We start from the raw sequence: 25808 nt of genomic DNA on the forward strand, positions 1-25808 counted from the left end.
ATGAAAGTCGGGACCCTGGCCTAATAGCGTGCGGCACCGATCGTTGTGCCGTGCGCTATTAACCCTTCAATGTTGATCGTCGCGTCTAAAGTTGGAAAAATTGCATCCCGGCAGCTCAGTCGGGCTAATCGGGACCATCGTGGCAGTGAAATCAAGGACACAAGCGGAGGGTCCATTACCTGCCTCCGTCGTGTCCAATCGGCGATTGACTTCTCCATGCCTGAGATGTATGCAGAAGAAGTCAAGCCCCGATAACACTGATCATCCGCATGTAGTTCTATGCTGATGATCAGTGTTAGGAATCAATGTACTGCATATTATAGCCACTAGAGGGGGCTATAACATAGCAAAAAAAAGTTGAAAAAAAAAGTTACTAATGATGAATCAACCCCTTCCCTAATAAAAGTAAGAATCACCCCCCTTTTCCCATTTAAAAAAAAAAATAAAAAATTGGTGTAAATAAAAATGTGGTATCGCTGCATGCGAAAATGTCCTGGGTGAATAGCGTAAACGTAAAAAATTACTGAATTCCAAAATTGCTAAATTTTGGTCACATCACATCCCAGAAACAAAATAAGTGACCAAAAGATCCATATACACAAAAGTGGTACCAATGAAAACTATAGATCATGGCGCAAAAAAAGCCTTCATACAGCCCTGTATTTGGAAAAATAAAAAAGTTATACTGGCTCAGAATAGGGCGATTTTAAACATACTAATTTTTTTTTTTTTTTTTAAAGTTTCTTTTTTAACCCCTTAAGGACCACGGGTCCACTTTCACTTTCGTTTTTTCCTCCTTACCTTTTAAAAATCACAACCCTTTCAATTTTGCTCCTAAAAATCCATATGATGGCTTATTTTTTGCGCCATTAATTCCACTTTGCAGTGACATCAGTCATTTTACCCAAAAAATCTACGGTAAAACGGAAAAAAAACATTGTGCGACGAAACTGAAGAAAAAACGCCATTTTGTAACTTTTGGGGGCTTCCGTTTCTACGCAGTACATTTTTCGGTAAAAATGATACCTTATCTTTATTCTGTAGGTCCATACGATTAAAATGATACCCTACTTATATAGGTTTGATTTTGTCGTACTTCTGGAAAAAATCATAACTACATGCACGGAAATTTATACGTTTAAAATTGTCATCTTCTGACCCCTATAACTTTTTTATTTTTTTGCGTATGGGGCGCTATGAGGGCTCATTTTAGCAGTACCATTTTTGTATTGATCGGACTTTTTGATCGCTTTTTTTCCCATTTTTTCATGATATAAAAAGCAACCAAAAGTACGTTATTTTGGACTTTGGAATTTTTTTTGCGCATACGCCATTGACCGTTCGGTTGAATTAATTATATATTTTTATAGTTCGGACATTTACGCACGTGGCGATACCACATATGTTTATATTTATTTTATTTTTATTTACATGGTGTTTTTTTTATGGGAAAAGGGGGGTGATTTGAACTTTTATTAAGGAAAGGGTTAAATCACATTTATTACCTTTTTTTTTTTTGCAGTGTTCTAGCTCCCATAGGGACCTATAACACTGCACACACTGATTGCCAGCACTGTTCACTGCAAAGCCATAGCTTTGCATTGATCAGGGTTATTGGCGGTCGATTGCTCAAGCCTGCATCTCAGGCTTGGAGCAATCAATCGCCGATGGGACACGCCGGAGGCAGGTAAGAGGACCTCCGCTCGTGTCCCAGTTGATCGGGACACCGCATTTTCACTGCGGTAGTCCCGATCAGCCCCGCGGAGCAGCCGGGAAGGTTTTACTTTCGTTTTAGACGCGGCGTTCAACTTTGAACGCCGCGTCTAAAGGGTTAATAGAGCGTGGCACCGCGATCGCTGCCGCGCGCTATTAGCCCCTGGTCCCGGCATCAGATACATGCCGGGACCGACCCGATATGACGCGGGGTCACCGCGTGACCCCGCGTTATATAGCTGGAGCCGGCCAAGGACGTAAATATACATCCTTGGTCGTTAAGGGGTTAAAAGTAGTATAATAAAAAAGCGTGTATAGATGGGTATCGTTTTAGTCGTATCGACACACAAAATAAAGAGAACATGTCAGTTTTACCATAAAGATAGGGAAGTAAGCGCTCCATAGAATAATATTGTTTGGACCCAGATAGTGAGATTAGTATATAAATGAACTGCTCACCCTGGATGGTTGTGTAAACACATACACAACAATGGAATGGGTATATAAAGTAAGTCGTCTGCTGCCCTCCGGAGTAAGTACGGTAATGGATGATTGGCTTCAAGAAGACCCGGCTCACGGCGCTGATCGACCAAACAGGTATGTTGACTTAAAAGAGAATTTATTGACCAGAATGCAACGCGTTTCGCTGTGCATCTAAACGCATTGCATTCTGGTAAATAAATCCTTTTTTTTTTTTACCATAAAGCACATTGCGTAAAAAACAAAATTAAGGATAAGGGATAAGTTTCAGATCATGGGGGGTCCGACCACTGGGACCCCGCGTGATCTCCTGTACAGGACCCCAGCTCTCTGGCCAAATAGTGCATGTCAACCACCAAGTCGTGCAGTGATCGTACCTCTTAGGGTAGGTTCACACCACGTTTTTGCACTACAGTTTTTTATCAGGTTTTTTTTTATTTAAAAAAATGGATTCCTCAAAACCTGACTAAACTGTATCAAAACGTGTGTACAAAGTTTTATCTGTATACGGTTGAAAACCGTTTACCGTTTGAAAAATTATGTCCGGTTGCATCCTTTTTTAAGAAAAAAAAAACTTATAAGTTTTGAACTTTTCACTCCATTATGAATAAAGTTTCACTTGTTTGCGCAGTTTTTTTTCTTGGAATTTCAATCAAAGTCAAAAATCGTATGGTAAAAACTGGATGAAACCGTACGCACATACAGTTCTGTACGATTCCCATTGACTCCCATGTTAAAAAAAAAAACGTATACGGGTCAATACGGTTCTTCACCTGGACCAAAAACCGTGGTAGGCCACGGTTTTCTGTCCAGAAAAAAAGTAAAAAACTGTGTGGTTTGAAAAACGGAGACAACCGTATACAATATGGTGCATATGGTTTTGAACGGAAAGTCTATGGCCACGGTTTGCTGTACGGTTGCATACGTTTAAAAAAAAAAAAACGTATCCAAAAACTGTATAGAAAAATCGTGATGTGAACCCACTGCGGACTGCCGGGGGCCCATAGAATAGGGCTGTGCTTCCCAACCAGGGTGCCTCCAGCTGTTGCAAAACTACGACTCCCAGCATGCCCGGACAGCCAACGGCTGTTCGGGCATGATGGAAGTTGTAGTTTTGCAACAGCTGGAGTCACCCTGGTTGGAAAGCACTGGGATAAGGGGTTAGTTTTTATATCCTTTAAGGTGCCAAAATTTTACAATATGGCACCAAATTAAAAAATTGTATTGCGCAACCAAAACAAGTGAGCTATTAACCTCTTCAGGACATAGGGCGTATGGATACGCCCTGAATCCCGAGTCCTTAAGGACCGAGGGCGTATCCATACGCCCGTGGGAATTCCGGCCCCCACCGCTAGCCGGTTGGGGACCGGAGCCGGATGCCTGCTGAAATCGTTCAGCAGGCATCCCGGCATATCGCCCAGGGGGGTCATTATGCCCCCCCATGTCGGCGATCGCCGCAGATCGCTGGACAATTCAGTCCAGCGATCTGCGGCGATTCCGGGTCAATCGGGTCTCCGGTGACCCGGAATTACTGGCTGTTCGGGGCCGTCTCTGACGGCCCCGAACAGCCAGAGCCTGCAGGGGTGAGGTGGCACTGGTGCCACCTCACGATCGCCCTGATTCGTCGGCCGGATTACCGGCCGACCAATCAGGGCGCCTGCTGCGGGTGTCACTCCCGCACCCGCTCCGCCCCTCTTCCGGAGGACGTGAGCGGGTGCGGGAAGACGACCCCCGGTGCTGGGGACCCCGATCCCCGGCGCCCCTGTTGGGATCGGGGCCCCAGGAGCAGCTGCGGCGGCGGGACTGACCTGCAGCGTCTGGATCGTTGGAGGTGAGTGACAGCCTCCTGCTGTTGCTTAGCAACAGCTCCCAGCATGCAAAAAGGGCATGCTGGGAGCTGTAGTTATGCAACAGCAGGAGGCAGACCACCACAACTCCCAGCATTCCCTTATGGGCATGCTGGGACTTATGGTTTTGCAACAGCTGGAGGCACATTCTTTCTATGGAAAAGTGTACCTTCAGCTGTTGTATAACTACAACTCCCAGCTTGCACAAACAGCTAAAGTGCATGCTGGGAGTTGTAGTGGTGCATCTGGTGGTTGCATAACTACAACTCCCAGCATGCCCGTTGGCTGTCGGTGACTGCTGAGAGTTGTAGTTTTGCAACAGCTGAAGGCACACTGGTTGTGAAACTCAGAGTTTTTTTTAACCTAACTCAGTGTTTCACGACCGGTGTGCCTCCAGCTGTTGCAAACTACAACTCTCAGCAGTCACCGTACACCATGCACCGTACATGCTGGGAGTTGTAGTTTTGCAACAGCTGGAGGCACACTGGTTGTGAAACACTGAGTTAGGTCACAAACTCAGTGATACATAACCAGTGTGCCTACAGTTGTTGCAAAACTGCAACTCTCAGCAGTCACCGACAGCCAACGGGCATGCTGGGAGTTGTAGTTATGCAACAGCTGGATGTCCCCCCCAATGTGAACGTACAGGGTACACTCACATGGGCGGAGGATTACAGTAAGTATCCGGCTGCAAATTTGAGCTGCCGCAAACTTTCTGCTGCAGCTCAAATTGCCAGCGAGAAACTACTGTGAACCCCCCGCCCGTGCGACTGTACCCTAAAAACACTACATTACACTAACACAAAAAATAAAATAAAAAGCAAAAAACACTACATATACACATACCCCTACACAGCCCCCCTCCCCTCCCCAATAAAAATGAAAAACGTCTGGTACACCACTGTTTCCAGAACGGAGCCTCCAGCTGTTGCAAAACAACTCCCAGTATTGTCAGACAGCCGTTGACTGTCCAGGCATGCTGGGAGTTTTGCAACAGCTGGAGGCACCCTGTTTGGGAATCACTGGCGTAGAATACCCCTATGTCCACCCCTATGCAATCCCTAATTTAGGCCTCAAATGCGCATGGCGCTCTCACTTTGGAGTCCTGTCGTATTTCAAGGCAACAGTTTAGGGTCACATATGGGGTATCGCCGTACTCGGGAGAAATTGTGTTACAAATTTTGGGGGGTATTTTCTGCTTTTACCCTTTTTAAAAATGTAAAATGTTTGGGAAAACAAGCATTTTAGGTAAAAAAAAAAAAAATTTTTTACATATGCAAAAGTCGTGAAACACCTGTGGGGTATAAAGGTTCACTTAACCCCTTGTTACGTTCCCCGAGGGGTCTAGTTTCCAAAATGGTATGCCATGTGTTTTTTTTTTGCTATCCTGGCACCATAGGGGCTTCCTAAATGCGGCATGCCCCCAGAGCAAAATTTGCGTTCAAAAAGCCAAATGTGACTCCTTCTCTTCTGAGACCTGTAGTGCGCCAGCAGAGCACTTTTCACCCCCATATGGGGTGTTTTCTGAATCGGGAGAAATTGGGCTTCAAATTTTTAGGGGTATTTTCTGCTATTACCCTTTTTAAAAATAATTTTTTTTGGGAAAACAAGCATTTTAGGTAAAAATTTTTATTTATTTTTTACATTTGCAAAAGTCGTGAAACACCTGTGGGGTATTAAGGTTCACTTTATCCCATGTTACATTCCCCGAGGGGTCTAGTTTCCAAAATGGTATGCCATGTGGGTTTTTTTTGCTGTTCTGGCACCATAAGGGCTTCCTAAAGGTAACATGCCCCCCAAAAACCATTTCAGAAAAACGTACTCTCCAAAATCCCCTTGTTGCTCCTTCCCTTCTGAGCCCTCTACTGCGCCCGCCGAACACTTTACATAGACATATGAGGTATGTGCTTACTCGAGAGAAATTGGGCTACAAATACAAGTAAAAATTTTGTCCTTTTACCCCTTGTAAAAATTCAAAAATTGGGTCTACAAGAACATGTGAGTGTAAAAAATGAAGATTGTGAATTTTCTCCTTCACTTTGCTGCTATTCGTGTGAAACACCTAAAGGGTTAAAACGCTGACTGAATGTCATTTTGAATACTTTGGGGGGTGTAGTTTTTATAATGGGGTCATTTATGGGGTATTTCTAATATGAAGACCCTTCAAATCCACTTCAAACCTGAACTGGTCCCTGAAAAATACTGAGTTTGAAAATTTTGTGAAAAATCGGAAAATTGCTGCTGACCGTTGAAGCCCTCTGGTGTCTTCCAAAAGTAAAAACTCATCAATTTTATGATGCAAACATAAAGTAGACATATTGTATATGTGAACCAAAAAAAATGTATTCGTAATATCCATTTTCCTTACAAGCAGAAAGCTTCAAAGTTAGAAAAATGCTAAATTTTCAAATTTTTCATCAAATTTACGGATTTTTCACCAAAAAAGGATGCAAGTATCGACAAAAATTTACCACTATGTTAAAGTAGAATATGTCACGAAAAAACAATCTCGGAATCAGAATGATAACTAAAAGCATTCCAGAGTTATTAATGTTTAAAGTGACAGTGGTCAGATGTGCAAAAAACGCTCCGGTCCTTAAGGCCAAAATAGGCTCCGTCCTGAAGGGGTTAAAATACAGTGAGGAGGAAAAAAAAACAACAAATGACTCCTTCCTATTGGCCTCACTATAGTAAAGGCTGTCAGGGCATGATGGGAGTTGTAGTGTCACAATAGCAAGGGAAGCCATTACTTCTACATTATGACACGTCGGCCATTTTGGAATACTTCCGAATCTTATGAGAAAAACCCTGACAGGGACAGCTGGGAGTTGTAGTTCCACAGCTCACATAAGGATGCGGCACACTTCCCTCCTCCCCTCACTACAGTATAAGCCAACCAGCGGCCATTACCGCTCAGCCCCTCATGACGCGCACAAAATGGCGGCCGCCGCCGCTTTTCCCGCCACTTTCGCGGGATGACTGAGAAGCGATGTCCCGGACGCTGCTGCGGGTGTTACAGGGGCATTGCGGCGGCTCCAGTGATGAGGAGGCTGCGGAGTGTGGCCCTCATGGACCTCCAGCCATGATTATTGGGCCTCCGGGCTACAGAATGAACGGGCTTATGTTTATGGCGGCGGCTCTGGCAGCAGAGGAGGAGGGGGCGGTGATGTATCTGTGCCCCGAGCCGCTGCAGACTGTGCCCAAAGCGGGGAGGGCGCCCCGGGACCCCCTCATACTCAAGGTGCCCGTGTGAGAAGGGAAAAGGGGGGCGGGGCATGACTGCTACAGTATATAGAGCGAATCACTTGCTGCTCGTATCAACCAATCAGAGTGCAGATTATATTATCACTAGAGGTGAAAGCTAGACGCTGATTGGTTGTTATAAGGTGTGTGTTGCAAATAGTAACCAATCAGAGTGCAGCTTTAATCTCCGATTAAAAAATACATTCTGGTCGTTTTTAAGTGTTGCCTATAGCAACCAATCGGAGTGCAGTTTACATTATAACCTGAGATGAAAGCTAAATTATGTGATTATTAGCATTGTTGTCCATAGCAACCTATTGGAGTGTAACTGATTATAATAACCAGAGATTAAAGCTAAATTCTGATTAGTTGCTATGGGCAACACTGTTAATAACCAATCAGAGTTTAGCTTTAATCTCTGGTTATTATATCAGCTACACTCCAATAGGTTGTTATTGGCAACACTGTTAATAATCAGAGTCTAGTATTCATCGGGGGTTATAATGTAAGCTGCGCTCCTATTGGTTGCTATGGGCAACACTTCTAATAACCAATTAGAGTTTAGCTTTAATCTCTGGTTATATCAGTTACACTCCAATAGGTTGCTATGGACAACACTTAATAACCAGAGTCTAGCATTCATCTCGGGTTATAATGTAAACTACACTCTGATTAGCTGCTATGCGCAGCACTGTTAATAACCAATTGGAGTGTAGTTTATATTATAACCTGAGATGAAAGCAACCTATTGGAGTGTAGCTGATAGGACCAAAGATTAAAGCTGAACTCTAATTGGTTATTAGGTTATTAGTGTTGCCCATAGTAACCAATAGGAGCGCAGCTTAGGTTATAGCCCCAGGTGAATGCTAGACTCTGGTTATTAGCAGTGCTGTCCGAAGTGCATCTTACGTTATAAGAAAAGATGAAAGACTCTAAATGGTTATTAGCAGTGTTGCCCATAGCAACCTGAGTGCAATTTACATTATAATCGTAAATGTACGCTAGCCTCTGGTTGTTAGCAGTGTTCCCCATAGCAACCAACCAGAGTCCAGCTTACGTTATAACCTGTGATGTAAGCTTAACGTTGGTTAACAGTGCTGCCCATAGCAACCAGAGTGTAGCTTATATTATACCCTGTTATGTAACCTTGACTCTTGTTGTTAGCAGTGTTGTCCATAGCAACCAACCAAAATGCAGCTTTCATTATCTTGTGACAAAGCACAGTCACAATCTCTGTATACAGTGGAGACATTACTTCTAGAGAGTTTTCCTAAATTTCCTTTTAGGTCCAACTTTTTTTTTTAGAAATGGTTGTGAGAATGGCTCTTGACATCTACTAGGACTGTATCGAAGCCCTTTAATGCCAAGACAGCATAACCCTAGGTTAGGCCTCGTTTACATCACAATTTGTGCCTCCGAGACACAGTTATGTCGGAAAATGACATGTTGGAACTATCGGACAGACAAGGGCCCCATTCGTTTTATCAGCCCGAGCATAGTCAGCTAGTGACTAACTTCAGGTCATTCTCAGAATGTATACAAGTTTTGGCTTTTTTTTTTTAGGGGGGGGGGGGGTTGCCTTTTTTTACCCATTGGCACTGCTTTAAAAAACCAAAAAAATGCTCTGACCATTTTGCAGTTTTTTCCCCTCTCGTTGAAAAAAACACCAGAAAAAAACGCCATGTATCCATCAGTAGAATTCTGAGTCACATGTTGAAGAAATCATGTGACTTGTATTGATACAACTGTGCAGGCGTATACTGTGCAAAAAAAGAGATAATGGGGGAGATTTATCAAAGGATTTAGACTAGTTTTTCTTGTCTAAATTTGTCGCACAGAAAGTCGCAGTCTAAATCTGTGCGACTTTTCTGCGACTTTTGCTCTAGAGGATTTTTAGAACATGATGTATGCAAGTCTATTTTAGACTGAAATGCATTGAAAAATGCATTGGTGCTGAATTTATCAAAAGCGACTTTTCAGCGACAAGTCGCATAGGCTGAAAGTACGCCGAAATGTCAGACCATGTTGGAGCAGGTTTAAATATAGACTAAAGCATAGATCATGCAGTCTGTGCACAGAATTTATCAAGAGCCGTGCGCCATTTGATAAATTAGGTGCACAATAGACCAGACTAACCCTCTGTAGTTTGGTCTATATTGATGCGGGACATAGACAACTTTGATAAATCTCCCCCATTATGCGCAAAAAAATCTTGGTGTTAACTAAGCGCATAGACGTAACTTGTGTAGACGTTACTCGTCTGGGGTAAAAGGAAATATGTTAGGACAAAAACACATGAATCAAGGACAACATATTTCATATGCAAATATATTTATTCAAGTAAAACATAAATTTCATATAGCAACTGGTAGGGGCCAGTGGTATTTACATATACACATATATATATATATGTAAATACCACTGGCCCCTACCAGTTGCTATATGAAATTTATGTTTTACTTGAATAAATATATTTGCATATGAAATATGTTGTCCTTGATTCATTTGGTGTTAACTAAGCCAGCTAATATGTAGTGTAAACCTAGAGTGGACAGTGTATGAGAAGTCACTGTTAAAAATCTCCTGCAATCTAACTGCTTACCGTATATACTCGAGTATAAGCCGAATATTTCAGCACGATTTTTCGTGCTGAAAACACCCCCCCCTTCATCATCCTCTTCTCATCATCCGCCCTGAGTGGTCTTCAACCTGCGGACCTCCAGAGGTTTCAAAACTACAACTCCCAGCAAGCCCGGACAGCCGATGGCTGCCCGGGCTTGCTGGGAGTTGTAATTTTGAAACCTCTGGAGGTCCGCAGGTTGAAGACCACTCAGGGCGGATGATGAGAAGAGGATGATGAAGGGGGGGGGTGTGGGATGATGACAAGAGGATGATGAAGGGGGGAGGGGGGATGATGAAGGGGTGTGTGTGGGATGATTACAAGGAGATGATGATGACAAGGGGATGATGAAGGGGGGATGTGTGGGATGATGACAAGGGGATGATGAAGGGGATGATGAAGGGGATGATGAAGGGGGGATGTGTGGGATGATGACAAGGGGATGATGACAGGTGATGATGATGAGGGTCTGGATGATGACAGGCGGTGATGATGATGATGATGATGATGATGAGGATGTTAATGACGGGTCTGGATGATGACGGGGGTCTGGATGATGACAGGGGGGGGATGATGTATTTCCCACCCTAGGCTTATACTCGAGTCAATAACTTTTCCTGGGATTTTGGGTTGAAATTAGGGGTCTCGGCTTATACTCGGGTCGGCTTATACTCGAGTATATACGGTAGTCTAATTTTACACTTCCTCAGAATTAACCAGTTTTTGAATATCGCCCTATTTTTAAAAAAAAAATAATAATAAAGCGTAAGGGTGAGGGGTGTCCACCCAGGACTGTATAGAAGAAATTAGTAAAAAAATTTAGCTAAATCTGTAGTGAGAGACAACTGCGCCACATGCATGATCCCAACCAAAATAGGGGTTTACATTTAGTCACACACTTTGAGGAGCATCCCACTGGATATGAATTGAAAAAAGATGCCCCAAATGTAGCTAGGACTCACCCCAATCCCCATCCCCCTATAGTCATAAAAAAGACTGTGGTTTTGACCTTAGCCAGACATTGCGCAGGTATATGCATATGTATGTTAGGTACATGTTGAGAAATCCTCCAAACATATACAACCTACAGAAGTCTAAACATAGCCAAGTCCTGCCATTTTATTATGACAATGCCATGGAGCCCTGTAGCCTTAACTGTATCCCCCTTCCACAGCTCTTTCTGCACCTCTCCCAGCAGGAAGTCACAGCATATTCAATATATATGTTTTTTCTTTTTATCTCCTTTCAGCAAATCCGCTTTGTGTACCCCCCTTCTATGAGGGAGCTTCTTCAGTTCTTCTCCTCGCTCCACCTAATGTCTCCTCCTCCTTCCCTCATCCTGGTTGATGGACTGGAGCAATACCTTCCACCCACATGCACCCTCCAAGATGGCGCTCATATCTCCGCACTAATGTTTGACTCCATATCCCATTTGCGTTGTGGCCTCTTGGTGTCTGCGGCACCAAACTATGAAAGAAGTGACGGGGCGTTTCTGGCCGTCGAGCGCTACTTCCCGAAACAGTGCCTGGTGTATCATGATATATCATCTGGAGGTCAGGGGCAAGTGTTCAAAATTAGCTTCATGTCTCCAAGACCTCAGTGGAACCTGCACATGGAGGAAGATGGGAGTGTACGAGTCAGTTCTTATGTCACTGTAGGAGACCAATGCCCTGAAATTCAGGACTAACATGAGCCATGTGACAGATTTATTTTATAGGATTTTTTATATCTATAATTTTATTATAAGTGTAATAAATTGTAAAATGTCTGGAAATACTATTCTTCATGGTGTCTTCTTGTGTATATTCTATTCAATGACCATGGTCATACAGCCACTGGACATGAAAAGATGACAACTACTTCTAGCAGACATTATAGCACCCATAGAGCTGTCGCACAGATTTTGGAATGCCCTGAATAGGGGCTTGTAAAATCCTGGGTTGCCATGTCGACTTAGAATTTCGCCCTGGTGCCCAGGGTTTTGTCAGCCCCTTCCCGACCTCATGTTTTTCTATCCTTGAAGCTGATCTTCCAGTTTTTTTTTCTAAAGTATTTTTGACCTAAAAAAAACTACCCTGTCATTTTGTGCTCCCAATATGCAGTTTTTGTGGCATTTTTTCAAAAATAGGGGGTGTTAGTAATTTTTTTCCCTATGTGATCTTTCCCCTGCACTTTTCCCCACCCTTAACTGTTAAAGAAATAAGGGGAAACATTTTTGGAATAAAGCCAATTTTAACCCCTTAAGGACAATGGACGTACTCCTACGCCCCGTTTCCAAGTTCTTAAGGACTGAGGACGTAGGAGTACGTCCTGTCCATTCCCGGCCCCCCGCCGCTAGCCTGAGGGGAGCCGGTGCCCGATGCCTGCTGAAATCGTTCAGCAGGCATCGCGGCATATCGCCTAGGGGGTCATGATGACCCGCCCCCATGTCAGCGATAGCAGCGCATGTGCTGCGATTCCGTTCCCCGCCAGGCGGGGATCGGAGCCGGATGTCTGCTGATTTCATTCATATATAGGACCACCTATACCGGCGATCGTTGCAGGGTGCCGGTAACTACTTACCGGCGTTCTGCAGAGGTTCCGCGTCATCAGGGTCACGTGTGACCCGGATATAGATGGTGACTGTTGGTGTAATATACACCACCAATCACCATCCGTGCTGTACTGGGGGCTGGCATTGTGGCCACCCCCCTCAGTACAGTTGTGATTGGGTGGCCATACCAATCACAGTGTAATGGGAGGGGATGGTGGGGGCTAGGAGAATGTTGCTCCGTTCTGCCCGCCATTCCACAGAGATCTGGCGAGCAGGACGGAGCCCCGTGCTGCCCACCGTCCCCTCAGTTAAAAAAAAAAGTGCCCCTTTCCCCCTTTCTGTGGCCCCTTGGCACATAAATCCCCCAGGGTTAGTTTTAGATTAGGTAGGGACAGGTTAGGGTTAAAAAAAAAATTACATTTTTTTTTCAGCGTACATCAGTGGTTGTCCGGGGGTCCGTAGCACCTTTAGCTGCTTGACCCCGGCCCTGCTGGGTCGCTGCGGTCTGCCGCCAGCGAGTTTTTTTTTGGCGCAGATTTATTAATTTTTTTTCACCTAAGCGTGTGCGGACCCTCTTAGTTATAAAAGAGCGGTCCGCCACCGTTTGTTAAAGCCCACCCGCCGCTGATCAGTCCCGTAGTACTGATCAGCGTTTTTTTTTTTTGTGGTGCCGGCGCTTTTTTCGAGTTTTCTAGCGCTTTTTTGCACCCATAGGTGGTCCGTGTCACCAGTAGCAGGCGTGTACTGTGTGACAGGACCGTACCTGTGTGTGCGGCGTGCCTCACCGCTGTCAGTGATTTATCACTGATCAGCGGTTTTTTTTTTTGTGGTAAAGGCTCTTTTTTCAGTTAACGCGTTTTTAATTTTTTTTTGCACCCATAGGTGGTCCGTGCCACCAGTAGCAGGTGTGTACTGTGTGGATGGACCGTACCTGTGTGTGCAGCCTGTCCCACCGCTGTCAGTGATTTATCACTGATCAGCGTTTTTTGGGGGTTCAGGTGGGTGCATTTTTTTCGGGGTAAAGCCACCTGTCTGTTCCAAATCTCCACTTCACCCTATACACCTTCCCTAGGGGGTGCACTGTTTGTAGTATTCTCACATGTGGGTGTTCCTTTCTTGTATTTTCCTCTGAATGTATGTAACTGTTAGGTCCGTAACAAACATCCGCCTCAAATGCAAAGAGTTCTCGCTGAGCTCTGTCGTATTTCCAGGCGACAATTCAGAGTCACATGTTAGTTGTTCCCAGAAAAATGAAGCAGAGCATAGGTTGAAAATTGCAATTTTCAAAAAGCTACCCTTCATCCATTCCTGGAAAATAAATTTAGGAAACACCTGTGCGTTCAAAATGTCCTCTTTACCCCTATACCCATTCCTCAGGGTGGGTACTTTCTGTAATGGTGTCACATGTGGGTGTTTCATTTTTGTATTTTCCACAGAATGTATGTAACCGTCAGCTACTGATATGCCAAAGGTCACAAATACAAAGTGACCTCTATGACTTCTGAGCCTTGTTGTGCGCCCGCCCAGCACGTTACCCCATATGTGGATGTATTTTTATAGTTAGGAGAAAAAGCCTTCCAAAATTTGTAACCCAATTCCTCATATTACCCCATGTGAAAATGTTAAAAATTGGGTAACCCCAGGATTTTAGTGTAAAAAAATCACATTTTTCAATTTATGGCCCACTTTTCAAAAAACCTGTGAGGTGTTATTTCCCACTGTACCCCTTGTTACGTTCATTGAGGGGTGTAGTTTCTAATGTGGTTTTTTTTTTGTTGCTTTATAAATGCACATGACCCCCGACTTCAACTTCAACAAAATTTTCACTCCTTCCATTCTGAGCATTGCAGTGCGTCCACATAGCAATTTACATCCACATATGGGGTATTTTTTTTTCTCAGACAAAATTGTTCTACAAATTTTGGGGGCCTTTTGCCCTATTACCCAATATGAAAATGAAACATTTGGGGTAACAATATAGTGCAAAAAAATCAAATTTTTCACTTTTACGTCCCACTGTTCAAAAAACCTGTGAGGTGTAAGTACTCACTGTAACACTGTTACGTTCCCCGAGGGGTCTAGTTTCCAAAATGGTATGCCATGTGGGTTTTTCTTTGCTGTCCTGGCACCATAGGGGCTTCCTAAATGCGGCATGCCCCCAGAGCAAAATTTGCTTCAAAAAAGCCAAATGTGACTCCTTCTCTTCTGAGACCTGTAGTGCGCCAGCAGAGCACTTTTCACCCCCATATGGGGTGTTTTCTGAATCAGGAGAAATTGGGCTTCAAATTTTGGGGGGTATTTTCTGCTTTAACCCTTTGTAAAAATGTAAAATTTTTTGGAAACCAAGCAATTTAGGTAAATTTTTTTGTTTTTGTTTTACATATGCCAAAGTCATGAAACCCATGTGGGGTATTAAGGTTCACTTTACCCCTTGTTACGTTCCCCAAGGGGTCTAGTTTCCAAAATGGTATGCCATGTGGGTTTTCTTTTTTGCTGTCCTGGCACCATAGGGGCTTCCTAAATGCGGCATACCCCCAGAGCAAAATTTGCTTAAAAAAAGCCAAATGTGACTCCTTTTCTTCTGAGACCTGTAGTGCGCCAGCAGAGCACTTTTCAGCCCCATATGGGGTGTTTTCTGAATCAGGAGAAATTGGGCTTCAAATTTTGGGGGGTATTTTCTGCTTTAACCCTTTGTAAAAATGTAAAATCTTTTGGAAACCAAGCAATTTAGGTAAATTTTTTTTTTACATATGCCAAAGTCATGAAACCCCTGTGGGGTAATAAGGTTCACTTTACCCCTTGTTACATTCCCCAAGGGGTCTAGTTTCCAAAATGGTATGCCATGTGGTTTTTTTTTTTGCTGTCCTGACACCATAGGCGCTTCCTAAATGCGGCATACCCCAGAGCAAAATTTGCTTCACAAAAGCCAAATGTGACTCCTCTTCTGAGACCTGTAGTGCGCCAGCAGAGCACTTTTCACCCCCATATGGGGTGTTTTCTGAATCAGGAGAAATTGGGCTTCAAATTTTGGGGGGTATTTTCTGCTATTACCCTTTTTAAGAATGTAAAATTTTTGGGAAAACAAGCATTTTAGGTAATTTTTTTTTTTTTTTTTTTTTTTTTTTACATATGCAAAAGTCATGAAACACCTGTGGGGTATTAAGGCTCACTTAATTCCTTGTTATGTTCCTCAAGGGGTCTAGTTTCCAAAATGGTATGGCATGTGTTTTTTTTTTTTTTGCTGTTTTGGTGCCCTAGGGACTTCCTAAAGGTGACATGCCCCCCAAAAACCATTTCAGAAAAATGTTCTCTCCAAAATCCCCTTGTCGCTCCTTCGCTTCTGAGCCCTCTACTGCGCCCGCCGAACACTTTACATAGACATATGAGATATGTGCTTACTCGAGAGAAATTGGGCTACAAATACAAGTTTTCTCCTTTTACCCCTTGCAAAAATTCAAAAATTGGGTCTACAAGAACATGCGAGTGTAAAAAATGAAGATTTTGAATTTTCTCCTTCACTTTGCTGCTATTCCTGTGAAACACCTAAAGGGTTAACACACTTACTGAATGTCATTTTGAATACTTTGGGGGGTGTAGTTTTTATAATGGGGTAATTTGTGGGCAATTTCTAATATGAAGACCCTTCAAATCCACTTCAAAACGGGACTGGTCCCTGAAAAATATTGAGTTTGAAAATTTTGTGAAAATGTGGAAAATTGCTGCTGAACTTTGAAGCCCTCTGGTGTCTTCCCAAAGTAAAAACACGTCAATTTTATGATGCAAACATAAAGTAGACATATTGTTTATGTGAACCAAAAAAAATATTATTTTGAATATCCATTTTCCTTACAAGCAGAGAGCTTCAAAGTTAGAAAAATGCAAAATTTTCAATTTTTTCTTCAAATTTTGGGATTTTTCACCAAGAAAGGATGCAAGTTACCATAAAATTTTACCACTAAGTAGAATATGTCACGAAAAAACAATCTCGGAATCAGAATGAGAACTAAAAGCATTCCAGAGTTATTAATGTTTAAAGTGACAGTGGTCAGATGTTCAAAAAAATGCTCTGGTCCTTAAGGTGTAAAATGGCCTGGTCCACATGGGTTCTTTTTTTTCTTTTTTTTATAATGTTTTTTGCTCCCATAGACTTTAATGGGAGAGAAACGATTTTGTCCAAAAATAAAAAATAAATGCCATAGTCTCAACATGCTGCGATTCTCCAAAACTGCCACTGAGCCCCAAACGGCAGAAAAACATGAAATAAAAGTAAAGATTTTTTATAGAAGTAATTTACAAATCTGTATAACTTTCTGGCACCAGTTGATTTAAAAAAAAAAAAAAAAAGTTTTCCACGGGAGTACCCCTTTAACCACGCAGGACGTATATTTACGTCCTGCGCCGGCTCCCGCGATATGAAGCGGGGTCGCGCTGCGACCCCGCATCACATCGCGTCTGTCCCTGCGCTCATCAAAGGCCGGGACCCGCGGCTAATACCACACATCGCTGATCGCGGCGATGTGCGGTATTAACCCTTTAGAAGCTGCGGTCAAACTGACCGCCGCTTCTAAAGCGAAAGTGAAAGTATCCCGGCTAGTCAGTCGGGCTATTCTGGACCGCCGCAGTGAAATCGCGGCGTCCCGAACAGCTTACAGGACACCGGGAGGACCCTTACCTGCCTTCTCTGTGTCCGATCGGCGAATGACTGCTCCGTGCCTGAGATCCAGGCAAGAGCAGTCAAGCGCTGATAACGCTGATCACAGGCGTGTTAATACACGCCAGTGATCAGCATAGGAGATCAGTGTGTGCAGTGTTATAGGTCCCTATGGGACCTATAACACTGCAAAAAAAAAAGTAAAAAAAAAGTGTTAATAAAGGTCATTTAACCCCTTCCCTAATAAAAGTTTGAATCGGGGGTGATCGGGGATTTTTAAAACGTAAGGAGGAAAAAATTAAAGTGGAAAAAACCTGAGTCCTTAAGGGGTTAATGGTTCAGAGGCCTTTTTAAAAATAAAAAATAGCAATCTAATTGGTTGCTATGGGCAACTGCACCACTCTTCCTCTACACCGGTTTTGCTAACTCTCCCCAAATGTGAATTAGTATAGGCATTTTTTTTTATTGGGTGTAAGGATTTTTATTGAAGCGGGGGAGAAATTGCGTATGTACATGCACACATGGCAATTTTTTCTTCCATTTTTCTTTCACCTATAAAGGTCTATGGGAGGAAAAATGTCATTCCAAGAGCATGCCGCTATTTTGAAAAACGTACAAAAATTCACAAGCTTATGACTGCTTCAGATCCGTGGCTAAATATCACATTGTGAGTTCCCAGTTAGGAAAATGGAGGAAAGAGTCAGGCTGGTTACCATGGTAACTCATTTGAATCAATGACCCATAGGCCCAGCTTGTCAACAACTGTAAAAAACTGTGAGATTCGCCCACAGATTGATCGAGCAGGACCGCGGTGTTATGCGCATTCTTTCTATACCATACCGCGGTGTTATGTGTGACATCATCGTACTAACGTGACATCATCATACCAGCTTTACCGTAAGACTATAGCGCTCCACAGGATAACTCAGAGATGGCGCGACTCCTACTCCTCTTAACTCTGCACCTTCTTTATCTGTGCTGCATCCTAGGTAATTCCGATTAGGGTGAATAAAACGCATGTCTAGCCGATATATTAGTGTCCGTAAAGGGAGATTTACATGCGCTTTTGCGCAATGTATCATTATTATGGATTCATACAGTAGGTGGACCTCCATAAGTGTAGGGGCCTAAATCATGGCCTATTGAGATAAATAGGGAAGATGTAGTGTGTGTGAGGAGGGTGTACACATATATATATATATATATATATATCTACTGCTGAACTGTGTAGAGCAGTGGCTTTCAAACTGTCGACCTCCAGCTGTTGCAAAACTACAACTCCCAGCATGCCCGGACAGCCAACGGCTGTCCGGGCATGCTGGGAGTTGTAGTTTTGCAACAGCTGGAGGTTGACAGTTTGGAGACCACTGGTATAGAGGTTATGGCCCAGTGTATGGGGTTAGTTTTATAATTTAACCCTTGAATTATTTAGGATAAATTAAAAAAAACTGCCGATTTCTTCAAAAACAGCACCACCCCCCTTCCTCAGGTTATGTGTGCTATTACAACTTGGCTCTACTCGCTTTAATGGAACTGAGCTGCAATACCACACACAAACTGAGGAGGCGCTGCTTTTGAAAGACATCAGCTCTGTTTTTCTATTCCTGGATGACTCCTTTGACAGACAGATTTCTCCCATTGACTGTGCATAGAAAAAAATCTGGCGGATGGGTGGGGCAGCATGGTTGACCCTCCCCTAGTTATGCGCAAAACCTACATGACAGGTTCTCCTTAAAGGAGTTCTCTAAGCTAAAACTTTTTACCCCCGCTGTGCCCGGGCTGTAAAACTATACATAATATACTTTCACTTACCTGCCTGCGATCCCCCGTTGTTCCGGTATCGCCGCCCGTTCTCCGCTCCTGGTCTCTTCCACTTCCTGTGGGTCAGTGACTTCACTCTGCGCTCAGCCTATCAGCGGCCGCAACAATGTCCCGTCGCGGCCGCTGATAGGCTGAGCGCAGAGTGAAGTCACTGACCCACAGGAAGTGGAAGAGACCGGGACTGGAGAACGGGCGGCGATACCGGAACAATGGGGGATCGCAGGCAGGTAAGTGAAAGTTTATTATGTATAGTTTTACAGCCCGGGCACAGCGGGGGATACAATATTTCAGTTGAAGAACTCCTTTAAAGGCATACTCCGGTGGAAAACTTTTTTTTGGTGCCAGAAAGTTAAACAGATTTACAAATTACTTCTATAAAAAAAATCTTAATCCTTTCAGTACTTATTAGCAGCTGCTAATTGCTTTTCTTTTTGGATTCCTCTTCTGTCATGACCACAGTGCTCTCTGCTGACCTCTGCTGTCCTTTTAGGAACTGTCCAGAGCAGGAGAAAATCTCCATAGCAAACAAATGCTGCTCTGGACAGTTCCTAAAATGGACAGAGGTGGCAGCAGAGAGCACTGTGCTCGTGACAGAAGAGAAATCCAAAAAGAAAAGCATTTCCTCTGTAGTATACAGCCCCTAAAAAGTACTGGAAGGATTAAGATTTTTAAATAGAAGTAATTTACAAATCTGTTTAACTTTCTGGCACCAGTTGATTTAAAAAAAAAAAAAAAAAGTTTTCCACCGGAGTACCCCTTTAAGGTTTTACCTTTTTTTTTGGCCTTCTTCACACACACACACACGTTTTTTGTTGTTGTTTTTTTTCTTCCCCTATAGAGAACTTTTTTGGAGAAATGCCTGAGGGGAAAAAAAACACTATACCTAGACAGCTGACAGCTGTCTAGGCATGCTGAGAGTTGTAGTTTTGCAACATCTGGAGGGCCACAGTTTGGAGAGCACTGATATAGAGTGATGATGAGATTCCCGGGTTATTATAGTCTTATAACATGTTTTATCCCCGCAGGTGACACCCCCGATTCTTCCAATGGATTTCTTGGATTTAAGTTTCCATGGTGGTCTAAAATAGGTAAGAGACCCCAGGATTGTCATGTTCCCTGCTAGCTGTACTGCTTCCCTGGAACGTGACAGATAAAGTCTAATTCTTTGTCTTTTTCTCACAGTTTTGGCTCTGCTTGGAATTCTCATTTTCATGTGTATGCTGTACAAGTGTTTCCATCCCCGGACAGTGATGGATCAGTTCCTGTAAGTGTGAACTCTGACCAAAGAGATACAGGGTGACGTGTATACATAACCATGAGTGACAGCTATCTATGTATAAGGCATTGTTAGTGACAGCTATATATATGTACAGTATAATGGACTGTGAGTGACAGCTGTCTATGTATACAGGACTATGGGTGACAGCTGTCTATGTATACAAGACTGTGAGTGACAGTTGTCTATGTATGAGAGTCTATGAGTGATAGCTAACTATGTATACAGGACTGTCAGTGACAGCTCTCTATGTATAAGGGATTGTTAGTGACAGCTATATATGTACAGTATACAGGACTGTGAGTGACAGCTGTCTATGTACATAGGACTACGGGTGACAGCTGTCTATGTATACAAGACTGTGAGTGACAGTTGTCTATGCATGAGAGTCTATGAGTGACAGCTAACTATGTATACAGGACTGTCAGTGACAGCTCTCTATGTATACAGGACTGTGAGTGACAGCTGTCTATGTATACAGGACTGTCAGTGACAGCTAACTATGTATACAGGACTGTGAGTGACAGCTAACTATGTATACAGTACTGTGAGTGACAGCTGTCTATGTATACAGGACTGTCAGTGACAGCTAACTATGTATACAGGACTGTGAGTGACAGCTAACTATGTATACAGTACTGTGAGTGACAGCTGTCTATGTATACAGGACTGTCAGTGACAGCTAACTATGTATACAGGACTGTGAGTGACAGCTGTCTATGTATACAGGACTGTCAGTGACAGCTAACTATGTATACAGGACTGTCAGTGACAGCTAACTATGTATACAGTACTGTGAGTGACAGCTGTCTATGTATACAGGACTGTCAGTGACAGCTAACTATGTATACAGGACTGTGAGTGACAGCTAACTATGTATACAGTACTGTGAGTGACAGCTGTCTATGTATACAGGACTGTCAGTGACAGCTAACTATGTATACAGGACTGTGAGTGACAGCTAACTATGTATACAGTACTGTGAGTGACAGCTGTCTATGTATACAGGACTGTGAGTGACAGCTAACTATGTATACAGTACTGTGAGTGACAGCTGTCTATGTATACAGGACTGTCAGTGACAGCTAACTATGTATACAGGACTGTGAGTGACAGCTGTCTATGTATACAGGACTGTCAGTGACAGCTAACTATGTATACAGGACTGTGAGTGACAGCTGTCTATGTATACAGGACTGTCAGTGACAGCTAACTATGTATACAGGACTGTGAGTGACAGCTGTCTATGTATACAGGACTGTCAGTGACAGCTAACTATGTATACAGGACTGTGAGTGACAGCTAACTATGTATTGCAATTCCAAAGATGTGATGGTGTGACCTGTGATGTATGTGGCCCTGACACCAGCTCATAATAGGTTCCAGTAGGACGGTTCCTCGGATGTTCATGCTTCTTCTCTAATATCTGCACATTTCTTCTATTCACCTCCTGTCAGTCTTTGGGGCCCAAAGATGACGTCTATGATTAATTTCTAAATCTAATAACACATTGTAATCTCTTTTATAGGAAGGCCCGGAGCTTCATTTAAATGGTGAGCATGGAACACAGAATACCGTACATACATCCATGAAGCAGGACTGGGCATAATGGGAGATTGTATAGTGTAACACAGGTGTAATACATATAGTACAAACAACTGGTACAGCCCAGCTACACAGGCAAGCCACCGTGGAAGGAATGGTCATGGATACTTTACAAGTAGTCATATAGGAATAAGGGACATGGATTGGGGCCACACTTATGTGGGACTGGAGATGGAGCATAGATAGATATAGATATGTCTATCCAAAACCCTACTGAGGGAGATAAGAAAAAGAGAGTTAGTACTAAGAGACAAGGAAAAGGAGAAGTTTAACTAGAGGGATAAAGCAATGTAGAAGGTTTAGTACTGTAGGGCGATGAGAAGAGATTTATCATTCAGGAATCAGGAGACAGAAGAGAAGAAGTGGTTTAATATTTAGGAACAAAAAGAAGGATAGGTTTAGTGTTTAGAAATGAGGTAAATAAGAATTTAAGTATTGAGGGATGAGGTAAATGAGAATTTAAGTATTGAGGGATGAGTAGAAGAGAAATTCAGTATTAAGGAATCAGAAAAAGGAAAAGTTTAGTATTGAGGCATGAGGTAAACAAGAGTTTTAGTATTGAGGGATGAGAAGGAGAGGTTCGGTATTGAGGGGGAAGGAAAAGGAAAACTTTAGTATTGAGGGATGAGGTAAACAAGAGTTTAGTATTGAGAGATGAGGGAGAAGAGGTTCAGTTTTGAGGGGTGAGCAGTCATAGAGGTACAGAATTGAGGGATGAGAAAAAGAAGAGGTTCAGTACTGAAGAATGAGAAAAAGAGTTTTAGAATTAAGAGAAAAAGGTTTAGTATTGAGGGATAAGAAGAAGAGAAGTTCAGTATTGAGGAATAAGAAGAAGTGGTGTATAAATGAGGGACAAGGAGAAGAAAACATTGAGCACTGAGGAGTGAAGAGAAGAGATTTAGGATTGAGGGATGAGGAGTCATAGAGAGGTACAGTGGTGAAGAAAAAGGTTTTGTATCGAGGGATGAGGAAAAGGAGAGGTTTATTATTGAGGGATGAGAAAAAGAGGTTCAGTATTGAGAAGACACATTTTAGTATTGAGGGGTGACAAGTCAGGGAGGTGAAGTAGTGAGGAATGAGGCATCAAAGAGGTTCAGTATCAAGAGATGATGAAGAGAGGTTAAGTATTGAGGGTTAGAAAAAGGAAAGGTTTAGCATTGAGGGATGAGGTAAATGAGATGTTTAGTATTAAGGGATGAGGTAAAAAAAGATGTTTAGTATGAAGAGATGAGGTGAATGAAATGTTTAGTATTGAGGGATGAGCAAAAAGAAGAGGTTCAGTACTGAAGAATGAGAAAAAGAGTTTTAGAATTAAGAGAAAAAGGTTTAGTATTGAGGGATAAGAAGAAGAGAAGTTCAGTATTGAGGGATAAGAAGAAGTGGTGTATAAATGAGGGACAAGGAGAAGAAAACATTTAGCACTGAGGAGTGAAGAGAAGAGATTTAGGATTGAGGGATGAGGAGTCATAGAAAGGTACAGTGGTGAGGAAAAAGGTTTTGTATCGAGGAACGAGGAAAAGGAGAGGTTTATTATTGAAGGATGAGAAGAAGAGGTTCAGAATTGAGAAGACAATGTTTAGTATTGAGGGGTGACAAGTCAGGGAGGTGAAGTAGTGAGGAATGAGGCATCAAAGAGGTTCAGTATTAAGAGATGATGAAGAGAGGTTAAGTATTGAGGGTTAGAAAAAGGAAAGGTTTAGCATTGAGGGATGAGGTAAATGAGATGTTTAGTATTAAGGGATGAGGTAAAAAAAGATGTTTAGTATGAAGAGATGAGGTAAATGAGATGTTTAGTATTAAGGGATGAGCAGTCAGAGAGGTACAGTATTGAGAGATGAGAAAAAGAAGAGGTTCAGTACTGAAGGATGATAAAAAGAGTTTTCGTAATGAGGAATTAAGAGAAATAGGTTTAGTATTGAGGCATGAAAAGAAGAGAAGTTCAGTATTGAGGAATAAGAAGAAGTGGTGTATAAATGAGGGACACGGAGAAGAAAACATTTAGCACTGAGAAGTGAAGAGATTTAGGATTGAGGGATGAGGAGTCATAGAGAGGTACAGTGGTGAAGAAAAAGGTTTTGTATCGAGGGATGAGGAAAAGGAGAGGTTTATTATTGAGGGATGAGAAAAAGAGGTTCAGTATTGAGAAGACACATTTTAGTATTGAGGGGTGACAAGTCAGGGAGGTGAAGCAGTGAGGAATGAGGCATCAAAGAGGTTCAGTATCAAGAGATGATGAAGAGAGGTTAAGTATTGAGGGTTAGAAAAAGGAAAGGTTTAGCATTGAGGGATGAGGTAAATGAGATGTTTAGTATTAAGGGATGAGGTAAAAAAAGATGTTTAGTATGAAGAGATGAGGTGAATGAGATGTTTAGTATTGAGGGATGAGCAAAAAGAAGAGGTTCAGTACTGAAGAATGAGAAAAAGAGTTTTAGAATTAAGAGAAAAAGGTTTAGTATTGAGGGATAAGAAGAAGAGAAGTTCAGTATTGAGGGATAAGAAGAAGTGGTGTATAAATGAGGGACAAGGAGAAGAAAACATTTAGCACTGAGGAGTGAAGAGAAGAGATTTAGGATTGAGGGATGAGGTGTCATAGAAAGGTACAGTGGTGAGGAAAAAGGTTTTGTATCGAGGGAAGAGGAAAAGGAGAGGTTTATTATTGAAGGATGAGAAGAAGAGGTTCAGAATTGAGAAGACAAGGTTTAGTATTGAGGGGTGACAAGTCAGGGAGGTGAAGTAGTGAGGAATGAGGCATCAAAGAGGTTCAGTATTAAGAGATGATGAAGAGAGGTTAAGTATTGAGGGTTAGAAAAAGGAAAGGTTTAGCATTGAGGGATGAGGTAAATGAGATGTTTAGTATTAAGGGATGAGGTAAAAAAGATGTTTAGTATGAAGAGATGAGGTAAATGAGATGTTTAGTATTAAGGGATGAGCAGTCAGAGAGGTACAGTATTGAGAGATGAGAAAAAGAAGAGGTTCAGTACTGAAGGATGATAAAAAGAGTTTTCGTAATGAGGAATTAAGAGAAATAGGTTTAGTATTGAGGCATGAAAAGAAGAGAAGTTCAGTATTGAGGAATAAGAAGAAGTGGTGTATAAATGAGGGACACGGAGAAGAAAACATTTAGCACTGAGAAGTGAAGAGATTTAGGATTGAGGGATGAGGAGTCATAGAGAGGTACAGTGGTGAAGAAAAAGGTTTTTTATCGAGGGATGAGGAAAAGGAGAGGTTTATTATTGAGGGATGAGAAAAAGAGGTTCAGTATTGAGAAGACACATTTTAGTATTGAGGGGTGACAAGTCAGGGAGGTGAAGTAGTGAGGAATGAGGCATCAAAGAGGTTCAGTATCAAGAGATGATGAAGAGAGGTTAAGTATTGAGGGTTAGAAAAAGGAAAGGTTTAGCATTGAGGGATGAGGTAAATGAGATGTTTAGTATTAAGGGATGAGGTAAAAAAAGATGTTTAGTATGAAGAGATGAGGTGAATGAGATGTTTAGTATTGAGGGATGAGCAAAAAGAAGAGGTTCAGTACTGAAGATTGAGAAAAAGAGTTTTAGAATTAAGAGAAAAAGGTTTAGTATTGAGGGATAAGAAGAAGAGAAGTTCAGTATTGAGGGATAAGAAGAAGTGGTGTATAAATGAGGGACAAGGAGAAGAAAACATTTAGCACTGAGGAGTGAAGAGAAGAGATTTAGGATTGAGGGATGAGGAGTCATAGAAAGGTACAGTGGTGAGGAAAAAGGTTTTGTAACGAGGGATGAGGAAAAGGAGAGGTTTATTATTGAAGGATGAGAAGAAGAGGTTCAGAATTGAGAAGACAAGGTTTAGTATTGAGGGGTGACAAGTCAGGGAGGTGAAGTAGTGAGGAATGAGGCATCAAAGAGGTTCAGTATTAAGAGATGATGAAGAGAGGTTAAGTATTGAGGGTTAGAAAAAGGAAAGGTTTAGCATTGAGGGATGAGGTAAATGAGATGTTTAGTATTAAGGGATGAGGTAAAAAAGATGTTTAGTATGAAGAGATG

The 25808-nt window shown here is 42.4% G+C and overlaps 2 protein-coding genes across 2 annotated transcripts in view; one reads left to right on the forward strand and one right to left on the reverse strand.

The window, feature by feature from the left end:
• Window positions 1–3231, reverse strand: part of EPOR (erythropoietin receptor) — a 99496-nt gene extending 96265 nt beyond the window's left edge. Inside the window, exon 1 of the mRNA XM_056570395.1 lies at window positions 2173–3231. The gene's annotated coding sequence lies outside the window, so the exon portion shown is untranslated. The remainder of the gene's footprint in view (window positions 1–2172) is intronic.
• A 3599-nt stretch (window positions 3232–6830) lies between these two features.
• SWSAP1 (SWIM-type zinc finger 7 associated protein 1) lies at window positions 6831–11695 on the forward strand. The gene is made up of 2 exons (XM_056570397.1): window positions 6831–7281; window positions 11153–11695. The coding sequence occupies exons 1-2, from the start codon at window positions 7030–7032 to the stop codon at window positions 11588–11590; spliced, it is 690 nt and encodes a 229-aa protein (XP_056426372.1). The 5' UTR covers window positions 6831–7029; the 3' UTR covers window positions 11591–11695.
• The last annotated feature ends 14113 nt before the right edge of the window (window positions 11696–25808 follow it).

The sequence above is a fragment of the Hyla sarda genome, chromosome 4, assembly GCF_029499605.1.
Source record: "Hyla sarda isolate aHylSar1 chromosome 4, aHylSar1.hap1, whole genome shotgun sequence".
NCBI lineage: Eukaryota > Metazoa > Chordata > Amphibia > Anura > Hylidae > Hyla > Hyla sarda.

Bases quoted from the DNA above. Each gene is read 5' to 3' on its own strand.
- SWSAP1 (XM_056570397.1), top strand. From the start codon at position 7,030: ATGTCCCGGACGCTGCTGCGGGTGTTACAGGGGCATTGCGGCGGCTCC. The intron at 7,282-11,152 runs GTGCCCGTGTGA...ATCTCCTTTCAG, and splicing joins GGGACCCCCTCATACTCAAG to CAAATCCGCTTTGTGTACCC.